This window comes from Onychomys torridus, chromosome 3 (assembly GCF_903995425.1).
Source record: "Onychomys torridus chromosome 3, mOncTor1.1, whole genome shotgun sequence".
NCBI classification, from domain to species: Eukaryota; Metazoa; Chordata; class Mammalia; order Rodentia; family Cricetidae; genus Onychomys; species Onychomys torridus.
Window position 1 is genome coordinate 32,076,159 of NC_050445.1, and position 15,519 is coordinate 32,091,677.

Genomic DNA, 15,519 nt, shown 5'->3' on the forward strand with positions numbered 1-15,519 from the left:
GTGGTGCACGCCTTCAATCCCAGCACTTGGAGGCAGAGGCAGGCCTGGTCTATAGACCAAGTTCTAGGCCAGTCAGGGTGACATAGTGAGACCCTGTCTCAATAGGAAACAAAAGTATGCCCCAAGAGAAGGGGAGTCCAAACAAGGGAGGATGGGGTTTGAGCTGACTCAGGGTTGGGGTGGGAAGCTTTGGGGGGTTTTGTCCTGACAAAGAGCTCTTTGCTTGTTGACTTCTGTTAATGTCTGTGGAAGATTAAAGCTTCCTTGGAAATAAGCAAGCCTGAGGTCTGGGTGCTTCTAAGGTGTCCTGTGTTTAATGACAGGGCTGGTGTTTTGTCTTTCAGACAGAAACCAACTTAGCTGATGATTTCTTTGTTGAAGACACTTCAGGTCTCTTGGAGTTAAGAGCCATACCTGCGTTCATGACTGGGAAGTTGGGGTGAGTATAACTCCATGTCCTAAGAGTTGGGTGTGGGTAGGTTCCTGGTCCTTTGTGCTGGTATTTGATAAATCTCCCTGACTGATGAATCAGTGAGTGAAGAACTCCTGGGTGTGGAGCTATTGCCTGTGAATGAATACACAGGGATAGAGCCAGGGGTAATCTACAAGGCTGATGGGGTGATCAGGGAGTGCCCCTTTTTCATGATTACATTCTGGCTTCAGCTTGAAGAGTGCCTATGTACAGGGCTCCCATGTGGGGCAGATGTGGGTTCATTATTTGTTTGTGACTCTTTCCTAGCTTTGTTCCAAAGCTAGGAGGTAGGTATGTTTTTACCCCACATATGTTTGATAAAATACATTTGGAGTTTTCAAATGTCATTAAAAATGACAGAGTTGAGCAGGCAAATCAACCCTAAATAGTAGAAATATGACATGTGATACTCATGAAAATATGTGGTAATTCAAAATAGGATTGCATTCAGTGTTTATGTGGGAATGATGAAGTTTAAAACATTTATGAATATTGTGGCTAGAGGTCCCTAATTTTTTTTATTCAGTGGATATTTGTGAGCCTATTGAAATTTGAAGTGGAGCTGGCTGTGGTGGAACATGCCTTTAATCCCAGCACGCTGGAGGCAGAGGCAGGTGGATCTCTGAGTTCCAGGCTCTACATAGTGAGCTCCAGGTCAGGAATACATAGAGAAACCCTTTCTCAAAAACAAATTTGAAATGGAAAGAAGATAATATTTATATAAATATTTTACCTGGAGGTAATAAAAGATCAATATAATAGTAATAAACCATTGAAAATTACATTTTGAAGACCATGCTAGACATTTAAGCCAGCAGTTATCCAAATACCAGGATGCTATAAAACAGAGATACTTTGACATCAGTGAGTGTTTCTTTTTCTTTTCTTTTCTTTTTCGGAGCTGAGGACCGAACCTAGAGCTCTACCACTGAGCTAAATCCCCAACCCCAGTGAGTGTTTCTTAATACACCGCTTTTTAAAAATAAAGGTGTGTAGAGACCATTGAACATTTACTGACATTGGCTACAATACCATAAGAATGGTCTATTATATATGTATATATATTTATGTATATAAATATATATAGTATATGTATATATATTTATGTATATAAATATATATAGTATTATAAAGTACATAATGCTATTATAGTATAGATAGAATTACAATGATTAAGGATACAGAGTATTGAAAACAGACAATCCAACATGATGTGGGCTATGTGGTTTGTGAGCAGCTGTCATCATCCCTCCTACAGGCCCTGTGCCTCAGTGGTGTCTCTTGCTACCATCTAGGTTCACAGCTGGCGTGATACACAGGGAGAGGATGGCTTCCTTTGAGAGGCTGCTGTGGAGGGTTTGCCGGGGAAACGTGTACTTGAAGTTCAGCGAGATGGACACACTTCTGGAGGATCCCGTGACGGTGGGCGGCCCAGGCCTCCAGAGAGCTCTGTGAGCTTCCTGGAGTCTTAAAGACACCCTCTCACAACCAGCTAGTGTCTGTTTCCTCCTGCACCTCCTCTCTTCTCTCTTGTTCCCTTTCCCCTTTCTTTTCGCTTTATTTCACCCCACCCCCCCAACTTTTAAACAATGCATTTGAAGGGTCCATCTAAGGACCAATTCTTAACACCTCATAATTGGTTCATTCTGCAAAGTGTGTGGGTATCTTGTTTCTAGAAACTTACTGTACAAGAACCACGAGAGGCCAAAGCTGTTTTCATCACAAATGCACCCAGAGCTGATTGGAGTCTGTTTCTCAGGCTTCCATGTGCACACAGACTGCAGAGTCATGGGGATCTAGCTGGGCTGGGGTGGAGCCTGAGGGGCTGCAGTTTTTACGGCCTCCCAGATGATGCTGATAAAATAGATGGTTGCTGGCTGCCTACAGCCAGCCCTTCCAGTGAGAAGGCTCTTCCCTGAAAGCTACATGTATGTTGCTGTTAATTCCACAAGCTAATTGCTTTCCTCCACCCTCTCCATTAATGTTTAAACCCACTTGTCCTTTCTCCCCCAGAAGGCAAAAGTCTCTAATCTTCCAGATTAGATGCTAAAACCATTAATATCAAATTTCATTTGATTAAACAAAGTCATAGTTGAAATAAAATAGAAAATAAGTTAAAACACACACACACACACACATATATATATCTGGGGAGGAGTTGCCAGGGTTTTCCCATTGCATCTGGGATGTGCTGACCCCAATGTGAGAAACTCTACCCCATAATTTGTGATAGTGGGGGACAGTGTTGGTGTTCTTTCCTGTGAATAACTTTAAAATGTACAAAGCACACCAGTACATTCTAACATCTTCTTGTATTGCTTCTCTCTAACCATAGGCAGTTACAATTTTATATAGAAATGACTTTTCTACTTTTTCGTTTAAAATAATAAGAAAATTTCCTTCTTTTTTTTTTTTAATTAAATTTTTTCTTATTTATTTATAGGTATACAGTGTTCTGCCTGCAGGGGCACCTGCAGGCCAGAAGAGGGCATCATTACAGGTGGCTGTGAGCCGCTGTGTGGGTGCTGGGAATTGAACTCATGACCTCTGGAAAAGCAGGCAGTGCTTTTAACCCCTGAGCCATCTCCAGCCCCTAATAAGAGAATTTATACCCATGATCCCGTGCATCCTTTAGTCTTATTCTTTGTATGTGTGGTTGTTGTTTTTGATGAAGTCTCAAACTGTCCGTGTAGCAGAGGCAGGCCTGAAGCCCTGCTCTTCCTTTCCTGTAGTGCCCAAGTGCCGAGCTCCCAGGCATGCTCCAGCCATGCCCGGTTTCTATGGTTATTTTAAAGTGTGACACTGAATTGTCACTTTGTAATCAAGTTTTGACATGTAGTCATCTTGGTGGGAGAGTGTTTATAAAGGCCATGTCTGGAGAAAGATGATGGCTGACACGAAGAGTCACCCAGCAGGTGCCAGAAGTCAGAATGGATCCCTGATTCCAGTGGATCCAGAGTCTAGATGAAATAAAGATTCCGAAGAGGACCAGACAGCTTCCATGGGTAGAGGATATTTGGCAATTGTGTAAAGCAGGTGTTTCCAGAAATCCTGAAACACCCCTAACCTGTTCCTCTGAGCAACTGCTAGAGTGATCATGTATATCATTTCTTTTTTCTTTTCTTTTCTTTTCTTTCTTTCTTTCTTTCTTTCCTCCTTCCTTCCTTCCTTCCTTCCTTCCTTCCTTCCTTCCTTCCTTTCTTTCTTTCTTTCTTTTGGTTTTTCGAGACAGGGTTTCTCTGTGCAGCTTTGCACCTCTCCTGGAACTCGTTCTGTAGCCTAGGCTGGCCTTGAACTCACAGAGATCCGCCTGCCTCTGCCTCCCGAGTGCTGGGATTAAAGGCATGCTCTCCACCACCGCCTGGCTTGTTCCTTTAAGAGACAAGGTCTCTCCACTTTAGTCCTGACTGGCTTGAAATTTATGACATTCACCTGCCTCTGAGTTCCCCAGAGTGCTGGGATTAAAGGCGTGTGCCTCCACACCCAGCCTAAGCAGTGCTCTTAAGGACACCTAGTCAGTAGCTGTGTGAGTCAAAACTTAGTCACGGCTTTCCCTTTGTTAAGTATCAAATGTAGACTTATTTGTGACATGCAGATGTTTACAGCTGCTTCTGATGCCCAGGCTGGCTGCTGCTGCTCTGAACCTTGGAATATCCTAGCCACTCTCAGAGGTGTTTCCTTAGGTGTGAGCACGCTCTTCACTATGGGGGTGAGAATTCAAAGCCCAGCTGTGGCCTCCATCACCTAGCAAGCAGTGCAGCTGTTACTTTGAGGCCTTCTGTTTTTATAGTTTATGTTCTGCCAGGGTATAGCTCAGTGGGAGAGTGTTCACACCACGGTTCCATCCCCAGCACTGGGAAAGGAAGGAAGGAAAAAGAAATAATTTTTTCCCTGATATTCCAGAAAGAAGAAATTAAAAAGAATATATTCATCATATTTTATCAAGGAGAACAGCTCAGGCTGAAAATCAAGAAGATCTGTGACGGGTGAGAGAGACTGCCGTGCTCTGTCATGACGATCGGGGTTGGGATGGGGTGAAGAGCCCTGCCGTGCAGAAAGAAGGACGGGCCTGGACGGCTAGGGTTTTAGAATAACTTTCCGAAGGCCATTTAAGATGACACAGGAAGTGTAACCGACTGTCTATAGTTGTGAGAATTCGAACAGGGACGGGGGAACTAACAAAGGTATGCAAAGCAGATACAACCTTTTCAGGCTAGAGCTTGTTCTGCTCCGGCTGCTGTGGAGTGGCAGACGGCTGGAGCTGGAGCGTGGTGGGAGGGCACTTGCCTGACACACTAGAGGCCCTGAAAAAGAATGAACAGAAGAGAGTGATTGATCACCGTGGCTCAGCTGTTTCCGTGGAACAGTCTTAACTTTACATGTGTGGGGGCGGGGGCGGGGGCGAGGTGGGGAGGTGTTCCTGGGGATTGAGCCCAGGACCTCAACTCTGCTAGGAAAGCACTCTCCCATTAATGTATACCCCAGGCGGGCCTTGACTTCCCTCTATGGAAGCTTTGAGCTTGCAATCCTCCTGCCTCACCAGCCTTCTAAACGCTGGGATAATAGACGTGAGGCACTGTGCCCAGCTGTGGTGACTCATTCTCTAACGACCGCACAGGAGGCCGTTTTAGCAGAGGCTTGGCCATTTGAGCGGTGTCAGTCTGTGGTGGCCTCGTGGGAAAGGGATTGTAGAAGCCTTTCTGTAGTAACTCGTGTGTATCCTTTCAATGTGTTAAACACAGGTTTCGTGCCACCATCTACCCCTGCCCGGAGCCTGCAGCCGAGCGCAAAGAGATGCTGGCCAGTGTCAATGTGAGGCTGGAAGACTTAATCACTGTGAGTGAGGGCTTCAGGCCATGAGCTGATGGGGGCCTTTCCTTCTGAGTCCTGTCCCGGGGCCCTGCCTGGAATGTTTGCTTTGCAATTCTGGTTGGAACTGCAGCTGATTGCACAATTAGAAAGCACTGTTCAGTGAGCTGGGGCTGCCAATTCTGCATGCCTGTCACACGCTGCTCAGCTTAGAATGGACCACAGCCCTACTTTACCTTCAGGCAGCTGCCCTAATCTGATGAAAGGAGTTCTTTATGGCCAGCCTTTGCCTGATGAGTCTGCAACCCAGCTAATCAGCTAATCAGCCCATGGAGCGGAGCAACCAGTTTGCCCGTACTGAATTGTTGTACCGATTAAGGACTGTGAAAACTGAGTCTGATTGTCCTTGTGAGCGCTTGAGGCATCCCAGGTACATTTCCATGGAAAGGTCTGTCATCATCCCCAGTGACACCATGCATGTCTGCGATTAGAACACTCTTGAACAGCAGCAGCGTGGAAACTGGTTGTTAAAGTCCTCTGGCCCTCCATCTGATGATGGCGTATTCTGTACCAGGGCTGTCCATTGTAACTTTCCATGGCACAGAATTGCTCAGCAGCCCACTCTAGCCAATTCTGGCATTATGGGCCACAGGTGGCTGATGAGCTCTTGAAACATGGCTAGTGACACCAAGGGACTGAATTTTGATTGCTATTTAAATTTTGTGCATGCACCAGTGTGTTTATGTGTGTGCACAGGAGCATGTGTATGTGTGCATATGTGCAGAAGCCAGAGGACAATTTCAATTTCAGATATTATCTTCAGGGATGCCATCTACCTTCTTTGAGACAGGGTCCTTGGTTTTACCAGTGCTCCCAGTTAGGTAGGCAGACAGGCCAGAAAGCTCCAGGGATCCAGTCCCTATCCCCTCCCTCAGCTTTGGATTACTAGCATATACCACGGTGCCTGGCACTTTGAAGTGAATTCTGGGGAATTGAATTCATGTTTTCATGTTTGCAAGGCAAGTGCTTTACCAACTGAGCCTTTGTGCCAGACTACTGTTTAATTTTTATTAAATTTAGATTCCCAAAGTTGCACATGGCTACTGGATAGGCTAGCACAATTTAAATCTTCAGTGTGTGGGTTTAGAGATGAGGTTTTATTCGTCTTTGAGACTGGGTCTTGCTGTGTAGGCCCTAGGTGGGCTGCTATTTGTCACATAATCCGGGCTCGTTTTGAACTCATGTCAATCCTCCTGCTTCAGTCTCCTAAATGCTGGAATTACAGGTATGTCACAGCACTTGGCATGTGTGTTTTAAAAGCCTTTGGCCAGCAGATTTTGACTGTCCAGAATATCTGTAGTTAGTTTATTTAATTGTCTCCATTCTTCTTTAGCCACTGTCCCAGCAACTCTTTCTGTCAGGTGACTCCTCTTATGAAAACACTCTGTGAGAGACCTCAGGGATGCATCATGAGGAGAATGGGGAAGGAATGAGGCTGACTGTGTTTATGTGTAGCTGAAGTTTTCCTGTGTCCCACCTGGCCCTCAGTCAGGACAAATCTCTCTCATCTGCTGGCTCCGCAGCTGCTCGGACCCAAATAAACACACACAGGCTTATATTAATTAAAACTGCTTGGCCATTTGCTCAGGCTCACTACTGACTAGCTCTTACAATTAAACCAGCCCATTTTCTGTTAATCTGTATGTCACCATGTGTTCTGTGGCTTTACCTGTGTGCCATTAAATGCTGCTATCTGGAATGCAGGCTGGCGTCTCCTGACTCAGCCTTCCTTTTCCCAGAATTCTCCTTGTCTGCTTATCCCGTCTATACTTCCTGCCTGGCTATTGGCCAATCAGTGTTTTATTAAACTGGTGTACAAAAGCATTATCCCACAACATTTATGTGTAGTGGACTTGGGTGGTTGTGTTCAGGGATCTGGGGAAGTTCTGATTGAACAGTTTTTTCCCTTCTGTTCGGTCATAGCCAAGGATTGATCTGAGATTCTGCCCTGTGTTGGGCAGCTCCTGACAGTGATCTTGTAAGACAAATTGTGAAAACAGACATGTGTAGGCATGGGCTCACATGATTGACTAAAGGAGTTCATTCTCAGAGCTTCTATATCCTAGGATTCTAGGATTCAGTCCTGCCTGTGAGCAGGGTTTTTTTAAAATTACATTGTGTGTGTGTGTGTGTGTGTGTGTGTGTGTGTGTGTGTATGTGTAAGCACATGTATTATGGTATGTGGAGGTCAGAGGACAACTTATAAAAATGGGTTCCTTTCTCCATGTAGGTTCTGGGAATCAAACTCAGGAAGTCAGGCTTACAGTGAGCACCTTTACACACTGAGCCATTTCTTACCTGTAAGTGTGCCTTTCATGGAACGTGGAGTGTGCACAGTGTTCTTGTTAGGGTGAGCTTTGTTATAAAGTTAGTGAACATTTATCTGTGCCAAGGTGGTCTTGTCTCCTGGTAATCCTCAGGCCGGGTTGCATTATACCCTCAAGTGACCCTTCAAGACACATGTGCAGACCTGTGTATTACAGGTCTTATGTTCCTGGTCTGTCTTTTATAATATAGGTAAGGTGACTGAAAAGATGACCCTATTTTATTGTCAAAGCAGGAAATGTAATTCCATCAAATGAATTTTTTTCTTTCTTTTTTGGTCTTTTGAGACAGGGTTTTTCTATGTAGTTTTGGTGCCTGTCCTGGATCTCACTCTGTAGACCAGGCTGGCCTTGAACTCACAGAGATCCGCCTGGCTCTGCCTCCCAAGTGCTGGAATTAAAGGTGTGCGCCACCACCACCTGGCTTCATCAAATGAATTTTTATGAGCACCAAGTTGCCCATTCATGGCCTCACTTGGCATTTATCGAAGGATTTACTAGGGAGAATGATTGCTCTGTCCTGGAGACATTGTAACATGGGTAGGTTCAAGTAATAGACATTGCTTCTCTCACACACAGTTCTTTCTGGAAGCCAGAGGTCCAAAATCAAGGTGTCACCCGGGCTGGGCTCTTGCTGAGAAGGCTGAGGGAGGAGCCTTCCTGTCTTACCCAGTGTCTGGTGGCCACTGGTGACTTGATGCCCTTGGCTAGTGGACGCATCGTATCCATCACTGCCGAGTTCCCATGGTGGACTTCTTGTGTGCCTTGATCTGTAGATCCAGGGTCACGCTAATCCAGTTCAACCTAGAACAGGAAGAGGAAGAAAATAGCTTAAAGAAAAGGAAGAAAAAGGAGAAGAGGTCTTTGCTCATAGGGTCTAACCTTGGCTAGGAGAGACAATGAACCTCCCTTTTTGCCATTGTGTCAAATACCCCCACGAGTGTTCATTGTTGTTCTGTTTTTGCTTTTGCCCAGGTCATTACTCAAACAGACTCTCACCGACAGCGCCTACTGCAGGAAGCAGCTGCCAACTGGCACTCCTGGGTCATCAAGGTGCAGAAGATGAAGGCTGTCTACCACGTCCTGAACATGTGCAACATCGACGTCACCCAGCAGTGCATCATCGCCGAGATCTGGTTCCCAGTAGCAGACACCAGGCACATCAAGAAGGCCCTGGAACAAGGCATGGTGAGTGGCAGGGGCAGCTGGGGATAGGAGGCAAATTACATCCGACCTCCCCAACGCCTGTTGTGAATTTAACAAGTGACTTTGTAGAATTGTCTCTATCTTGTACCTCCAGTACATAAAAAAAAAAAAAAAAAAAAAAAAAAAAAAGAGCCTCAAACTCTATGTAACTGAGGATGAACTTAAACTTTTTGCTTTTTGAGACACAGTTTCTCTGTGTGGGCCTGGCTGTCCTGGAACTCACTCTGTAGACCAGGCTGGCTTCACCTGCCTTTGTCTCTGGAGAGCTGGGATTGAAGGCATGTGCCACCACTGTTGGCTAACCTTGAATTTGTGACTCCAGGCATGTCACTACACCTGATTTATTCAGTGCTGGGGACTGAGCCCAGGGCTTTGAGATGCGAGGCAGGCACTGACTGAGCTACATCCCCAATCCCTTTACCTTTGATTCTTAACTCAGTGCTAAGGCATAGAAGAGAAACTCCTTTTCCCCAGCGACTGAAAAACTGTCACCGTTTCTTTGAGACACTCGCTCATCTTTAGGGAGCACATTTTGAGTGTTCATAGAATGACGTGGGTGCCGCCTGTCACCTTAGAGACAGTATAGGCTAGCTGGAGAGACAACAGCCAAGCCCTTGTTGTAAGGGCTCAAAGGCACACACGGTTCAGCACCGAGCACATGCATGGTGTTTAGTTACTAACTCCTCCTTTATCTGCTACACTTTCACTGGGCACAGTGGATCCAGAGCTCCCTGGGTAGACAGGACCTCGCCCCAGTAGATTTTATTATTTATTTATGTAAATGAGGGCTCTATCTGCATGTGCAACTTTATGCCAGAAGGGGGCATCAGATTCCACTAGAGATAGGTGTGAGCCACCATCTGGTTGCTGGGAGTTGAACTCAGGACCTCTGGAAGAGTAGGCAGTGCTCTTAACCACTGGGCCATCTCTCCAGCGCCCCCAGTGGACTTTATAAACTAGAGATGAGCACTGCGCATGTCCTGAGTATGTGCTCTCAGGCAGCTGTGAACAGTGAGTGAGGGAAATGAGGGATGTCATGGGAGAGAATCTGGTTCACCTTTGACCTCATCGAAGAAAGAGCAAGCCCCAGCCCAAAGAGTGCCTGAGGGCTGATGCTTGGTTCTGGATAGGTGAGAATAGTAGCCATGCCATCCAAGCCCAGGCAGGCAGGAGGATGCCTCGTGCCATGCAGAGCCACATAGGGCCAGTGTGAACCACAAGTGGGAATGGGCTGTGCCGTGACAGCAGGGTGGACTGGTGGGTTCCTGCTGGAGAATGTGATGCCCTTGCTGGAATCACTGCATGGAGTATCAGGGTAGTAACCCTATCGGGTTGAAGGCCGGGTGGTTGAAGCTGGTCTGACTGATAGAGATCTCACTGGGAAGGCGGGAAGACTTCCTGCTAGGCAGGTGGTACATCTGGTAAGGTTGAGGGGGGGCATGACTCATGGGAGCTGTTGCCAGAGAAGCCCCTGAGCAGATGTCGATCAGAGCAGATGTTGCTGAGAACCCTGGGAATACTGGGAGGTAACGCTTTCAGGCTGAGGGGTCTGAAGGTAGAGCTTGTGGTGGACATGGCCAAGGAGGTGGGAGCTGTCCAGGCTCCTGCTGAAGGGAATGGAGGCACAGAGAGCCCTCGCAGGTCAGGGTCAGGGAAGCGGGACTTCAGGGTGTTTTTGTCACCTTCAAGTGTCGGTCCCAAACCACACGGAAGGAGCAGTTCAAAATGGTGCATTTTCCTCCAATGGGACCGAGCAGGGGTGCTTTCTGGAGGAATCATGAAGCAGTGTGCTCAGTGAGCAGGGAGGGGGCAGGGTGGGGGTGGGGTAGGAGCAGGGAGGGGGCAGGGTGGGGGCAGGGTGGGGGTGGGGTAGGAGCAGGGAGGGGGCAGGGTGGGGGCAGGGTGGGGGTGGGGTAGGAGCAGGGAGGGGGCAGGGCTGGTGTAGGATGGAGGTGTGAAAGATCCTAAGAGGCCCTCAGAAGAGTGTAAGGAGGGGAATAGAACCTTTTATTACATTTAACTTGTGTGTCTGTGTGGGTGGGTGCATGCGTGCGTGCGTGCGTGCATGTGTGTGTGTGTGGTGTGCACATGTGGAGGTCAGAGGACAACTTGTCTGAGTTGATTTTCTCCCTCCACCAGGATTTGAACTCAGATCATCGGTTTGGTGGCAAGCATCCTTACTGAGCCAGTTTAGTGGCTTAGGGGCACAATTTTATTCCATGCCTGAGTGGCCTGGTCCTGTCTGTATTTTAGAAACATTTTCACTGCAGAATGGGGAGAGCTGGACCACCGGGGAGGTGGTGCCACACCAATGGCGTGAGAATTAAACTCAGAACACAGCCGAATGGTGGAGCATGCCTGTAATCCCAGTACTCAGGAGTCAGACCCAGAAGGCTCCCAAGTTCAAGGTCATCCTCAAATAATAGCTAGGCCAGTTCAAGGCCAGCCTCGGGATACAGGAGACCCTGTCTCAATGCCACCCTATGTCATCCTAAGGCTGGGCTTCTGGCAAGGCTGGCTACAGCAGTTTCTTCAACCCCTGAGATCACAGGTGCTTCCCCAGACAGGCTTGGGAGGCGCTGTGGGAGTGGGAGGCAGAAGGAAGTGTGAAGAGAGACCAGGTGCCGGACTGTCGTCATCATCAACAATCCCTTCCCTTGTGGCCTCTGCCAGCCTGTGTCAGCCGCCCTGGGGTGTGAACAGGAAGGAGAGGTGGCTTCGGGGCTTGCTGCTAAGGAGGAGGTTCCCAGTTATCTTTAACAGTACGGTGGGAAACACTGCCACCTGCCCTATGTCCTGGAGCAGTTTCTTAACCCTGCTGTGCCTGAGTTTCCTTATTTCTGAACTGGGATTTGTCTTGAGGTCTGCCTCTGGGAATCGGGTAACCGGAGACTAAACTCTGCCCTTCACTTGGTGGAGTCCAACCGAGAGCACCTCTGCCCATCGCTGTGGGGGTGTGGGGTGGTGGACGGAGCGTGTGGAGAGTTGGAAAGGCTTGGGCAAATGGAGGTGGTGCCTTTCACAGACTTGGCTTCCACGAGGAGCAGGTTGTGAAGACATCAACCTCCTAAAGAAGCCTTTATTGTGAGCCTAAGGTGTTTGGACTTCACTCTTCCACTGTAGGGAGCCTGTGAAGAACAATGCCTTCAGTTTGCTTTATTCTAGACGGGGCTGGGCGGGGGAGTGAGTGAATCAACAGAAGACACCTAGGCTGGAGATGGTGAGGCCTGGCTAGGGTGGCAACTTAGAGAACAGAGCCAGGATTTGGGAGGGAGAAGTATTGAGCTGGAATGGTGGCCACTAAGTCAGGAGATGGGACCGAAATGGTGGCTACAGAACTTTAAGAATCTGAGAAAATAGAGGCTCTGGGAAGAGGCAGGGGACAGGGAGGACCTAGCCAGGGCAAGTTGGTGATTCGGCTGAAGGAGTGTGGATTTTCTAGAGCTGCTGAGTCAGGAAAACCTATCGGGCAGTTAGAAAAGAGAGAAGGTTGGTGCCACTTGAAAGACATAGATGAATTACCAAAATGGTTGAGCTTAGGTGAAGAGAGGGAAGAATGTGTGTGTGTGTGTGTGTGTGTGTGTGTGTGTGTGTGTGTGTGTGTGTGTGTGTTGGGGGATGGAGGATGGCCAGAGAACCAGGACAGGCTCTGCCCTTTTGATACACTCCTGTAAGAGATATTAGGTAAGTATTGAGACACATTCACCTTTCATAGGTGGGGTCGTGGTTCTCAGGGAGGTCAAGAAATGTCCCAAGTTCATGTCCAGATCTGGGGACCAGCACTTAGCTCTCATATATACACATGGGTCACCTGTTCTTTCTGTAGGAACTCAGTGGCTCTTCCATGGTCCCCATCATGACAGAAGTGGAGACTAAAACAGACCCTCCCACCTTCAACAGGACCAATAAGTTTACAGCTGGCTTCCAGAACATTGTCGATGCATATGGTGTAGGCAGTTACAGAGAGATCAACCCAGGTAAGGGTCTGACGCCTTGCACAATGAGGTAGCACGAAATTGAAAATTACTAAGGTGTGCCTCTCAGTAAATGCAAGAGGTGAATCCAATCACACCATGACATTCTACAACCTCATTTGGTTTCCCGATGCCCTGTATTGTCTTTTGTAGATGCTAACTCATGAATGATTTATTTATTTATTTATTGTCTTCACCCCTCCTTGAGTATGTTTTTGTTTAGAGTCAGGTTCCTGTATGTAGCCCAGGGTGGCCTTGAACTCATGATCCCCTGTGTTTCCATCTCCTGAACACTGAGCGTACAACTGTGTGATACCACGCCTGGCTGTTTTAAATGGCAGCCAGCCCTAGTTTTCATTTTCTTCCCCAAGTCAGCCAAGGCCCTGCAGCATCTTGACAGTCCTGAAGTCATTGTCTAGGAAAGGACTTGGGATCAGGAGAAATAGATCCTTAGTCCCCTGCCTTGCTCTGTGTGACCACGGGCACCTGGTTAGTAAAATAGAGGGGTAGACCAGATGCTCCATAGCCGCACAGAGAATGGTACGGTTCTCCAGCCTGAGGCTTCTCTAACTTGTGACCAATAATTTGGGCCTTCAAGGGGTCACAGTGCTGGTGAGTAACTGCTGGGGCTGTATCTGTGGTGGAGACAGACCAAAGATGGTATTGCAGAAGTCACAGGCAGGCTTTCGGTCCTGTTAACCATTTTCACGACACTGCCGAATACCTCCCTAGACAGCTTATGGGAGATGGGGTTATATCCGTACCTTTCTGTTGCTGTAATAAAATGCCCCAACAAAAAGAAACATTAGGGAAAACAAATGTTTATTTTAGTTCATGGTTCCAGAGGGACAGTATATCATGGCAACAGACAGAGCAGGCAGAGCAGAAGGAGGAAGATGGGAGACCACATTTTCATCTACACACAGGAAGCAGAGAAAGAGAACAGGAAGTGGGGCAAGGCTCTAAAATCTAAAGTCCATGGCAGAAGTGACATACTTCTTCCATCAAGGCTCCACCTCCTAAAGGTTCCATAATCTTCCCAAATAGTCCCACCAACTGGAGAGCCAGTGCTCAACCATGTGAGCCTGTGGGGGACATTAGTCCTTCAGACCACCACAGGGAGGGAGGATTTATTTTAGCTCACAGCTTTAGAGGGTTCAGTACAAGGATGCTTGGTCCCTTGGGCAGAGCATCATGGTTGTAGAAGCCAGGGAGGAAAAACAAGAACTGAGAAAAGGGGGATGTGGGAAGGGGCCAAGGCAAGGTAGGGTCTTACTCTAGTTGGCTTTCCGTTGCCGTGATAAACACTATGACCAAAGCAACCTGGGGAGGAGAGGGTTTAGTTCAGCTTATAGTTGTAGTTCATCACGAACTGGAGCAGAGACCATGGAGGAAGGCTGCTTACTGCCTTGCTCTTCACGGCTTGTTCAGCTTACTTTTTTTTTTTTTTTGGTTTTTTGAGACAGGGTTTCTCTGTGTAGTTTTGGTGCCTGTGCCTGTGCCTGTGCCTGTGCCTGTACTGATCTCTATAGACCAGGCTGGCCTCGAACTCACAGAGATCCACTTGCCTCTGCCTCCCGAGTGCTGGGATTAAAGGCTTGCGCCACCTCGGCCCATCAGCTTACTTTCTTAAACACCAGGGTGGCACTGCTCCCAGTGGGCTGGGCCTTGTCATTAATAAGAAAATGCCCCACAGACTTGCCTACCAGCCAGTCTGAGGGAGGCTTTTTCCTAGAATGACTCTAGCTTGTGCCAAGTTGATACAAAACAAAACAAAACAAAACAAAAACTAGCCAGCACAAGTCCCAACCAGAGACCTGTTTCCTCCAATGAATACAGATCTAATCTATGAGGGAAGAGCAGGCATTGAAGGCCAGCTCAGGGACTGTCCTGAGGAGATGCCCCAGACCACAGCCTGCCAGTTTCCTTATTTAGCAGATGAGGCCTTAGACCACATGCTGTACCTTTCACCCCCTCCCAATGCCACCATCCTATGAATCTATCAAGGGATTAATCCAGGGGTTAGGTCAGAGCCCTCAGGATCTCATTCTTTCCAGCAAGCAGTCACGATCAACCACTACAAATGCCATCTAGCTTTGTGACCGTGGGAGGCTTGAAGCCTGAGTCACCTGTGTGAGACCCAGTGCTGCCACAAACCGAGAAAGGAGAACCTGTGCTCGTGGGGTAGCTCGGGCACATGGGAACCGCACACATGGGAACCACGCCGGGACTGTGTGGAGATGGTGGGTGGGGGAGAGACAATCAGGAAGGCTTGTGGGAACCCGCCAGCAGCAGGAGGGGCCTCTCTAGAGAAATCTTGGTTCAGGGGTGAGGGCCCATCCAGGGGCCTCAGCTGTTGTGGACGTCACCCCTACAGCTCCCTACACGATCATCACCTTCCCCTTCCTGTTCGCTGTGATGTTTGGAGACTGTGGTCACGGGATGGTGATGCTGATGGCAGCCCTGTGGATGGTCCTAAATGAGAGACGCTTGCTGGCTCAGAAGAGTACCAATGAGGTAGGTGGTCAGCCAGTGTTCCCGGAGGGAGCACATTACAATGCGCATGCGAGAGGTTGGTCCTGGTAGCACACGCCTTTAGCTCCAGCACTTGGGAGGCAGAGACAGGAAGATCTCTGAGTTCGAGGCCACCACCCTAGGTTATGTAGTGGGTTCC

General features: G+C 48.0%; 1 protein-coding gene and 1 pseudogene across 2 annotated transcripts in view; both read left to right on the forward strand.

Moving 5' to 3' along the window:
- The window catches only part of Atp6v0a4 (ATPase H+ transporting V0 subunit a4), an 87,925-nt gene that overhangs the window by 46,546 nt on the left and 25,860 nt on the right, over positions 1-15,519 (forward strand). Inside the window, exons 6-12 of one of the 2 annotated variants that reach the window (XM_036181021.1) lie at positions 345-439; positions 1,768-1,894; positions 4,376-4,458; positions 5,215-5,308; positions 8,641-8,853; positions 12,698-12,848; positions 15,223-15,362. In XM_036181021.1, coding sequence (XP_036036914.1) covers positions 345-439; positions 1,768-1,894; positions 4,376-4,458; positions 5,215-5,308; positions 8,641-8,853; positions 12,698-12,848; positions 15,223-15,362 — 903 coding nt within the window. The remainder of the gene's footprint in view (positions 1-344; positions 440-1,767; positions 1,895-4,375; positions 4,459-5,214; positions 5,309-8,640; positions 8,854-12,697; positions 12,849-15,222; positions 15,363-15,519) is intronic. The other variant, XM_036181022.1, reaches the window with a different exon arrangement.
- LOC118580994 lies at positions 2,612-2,733 on the forward strand (annotated as a pseudogene).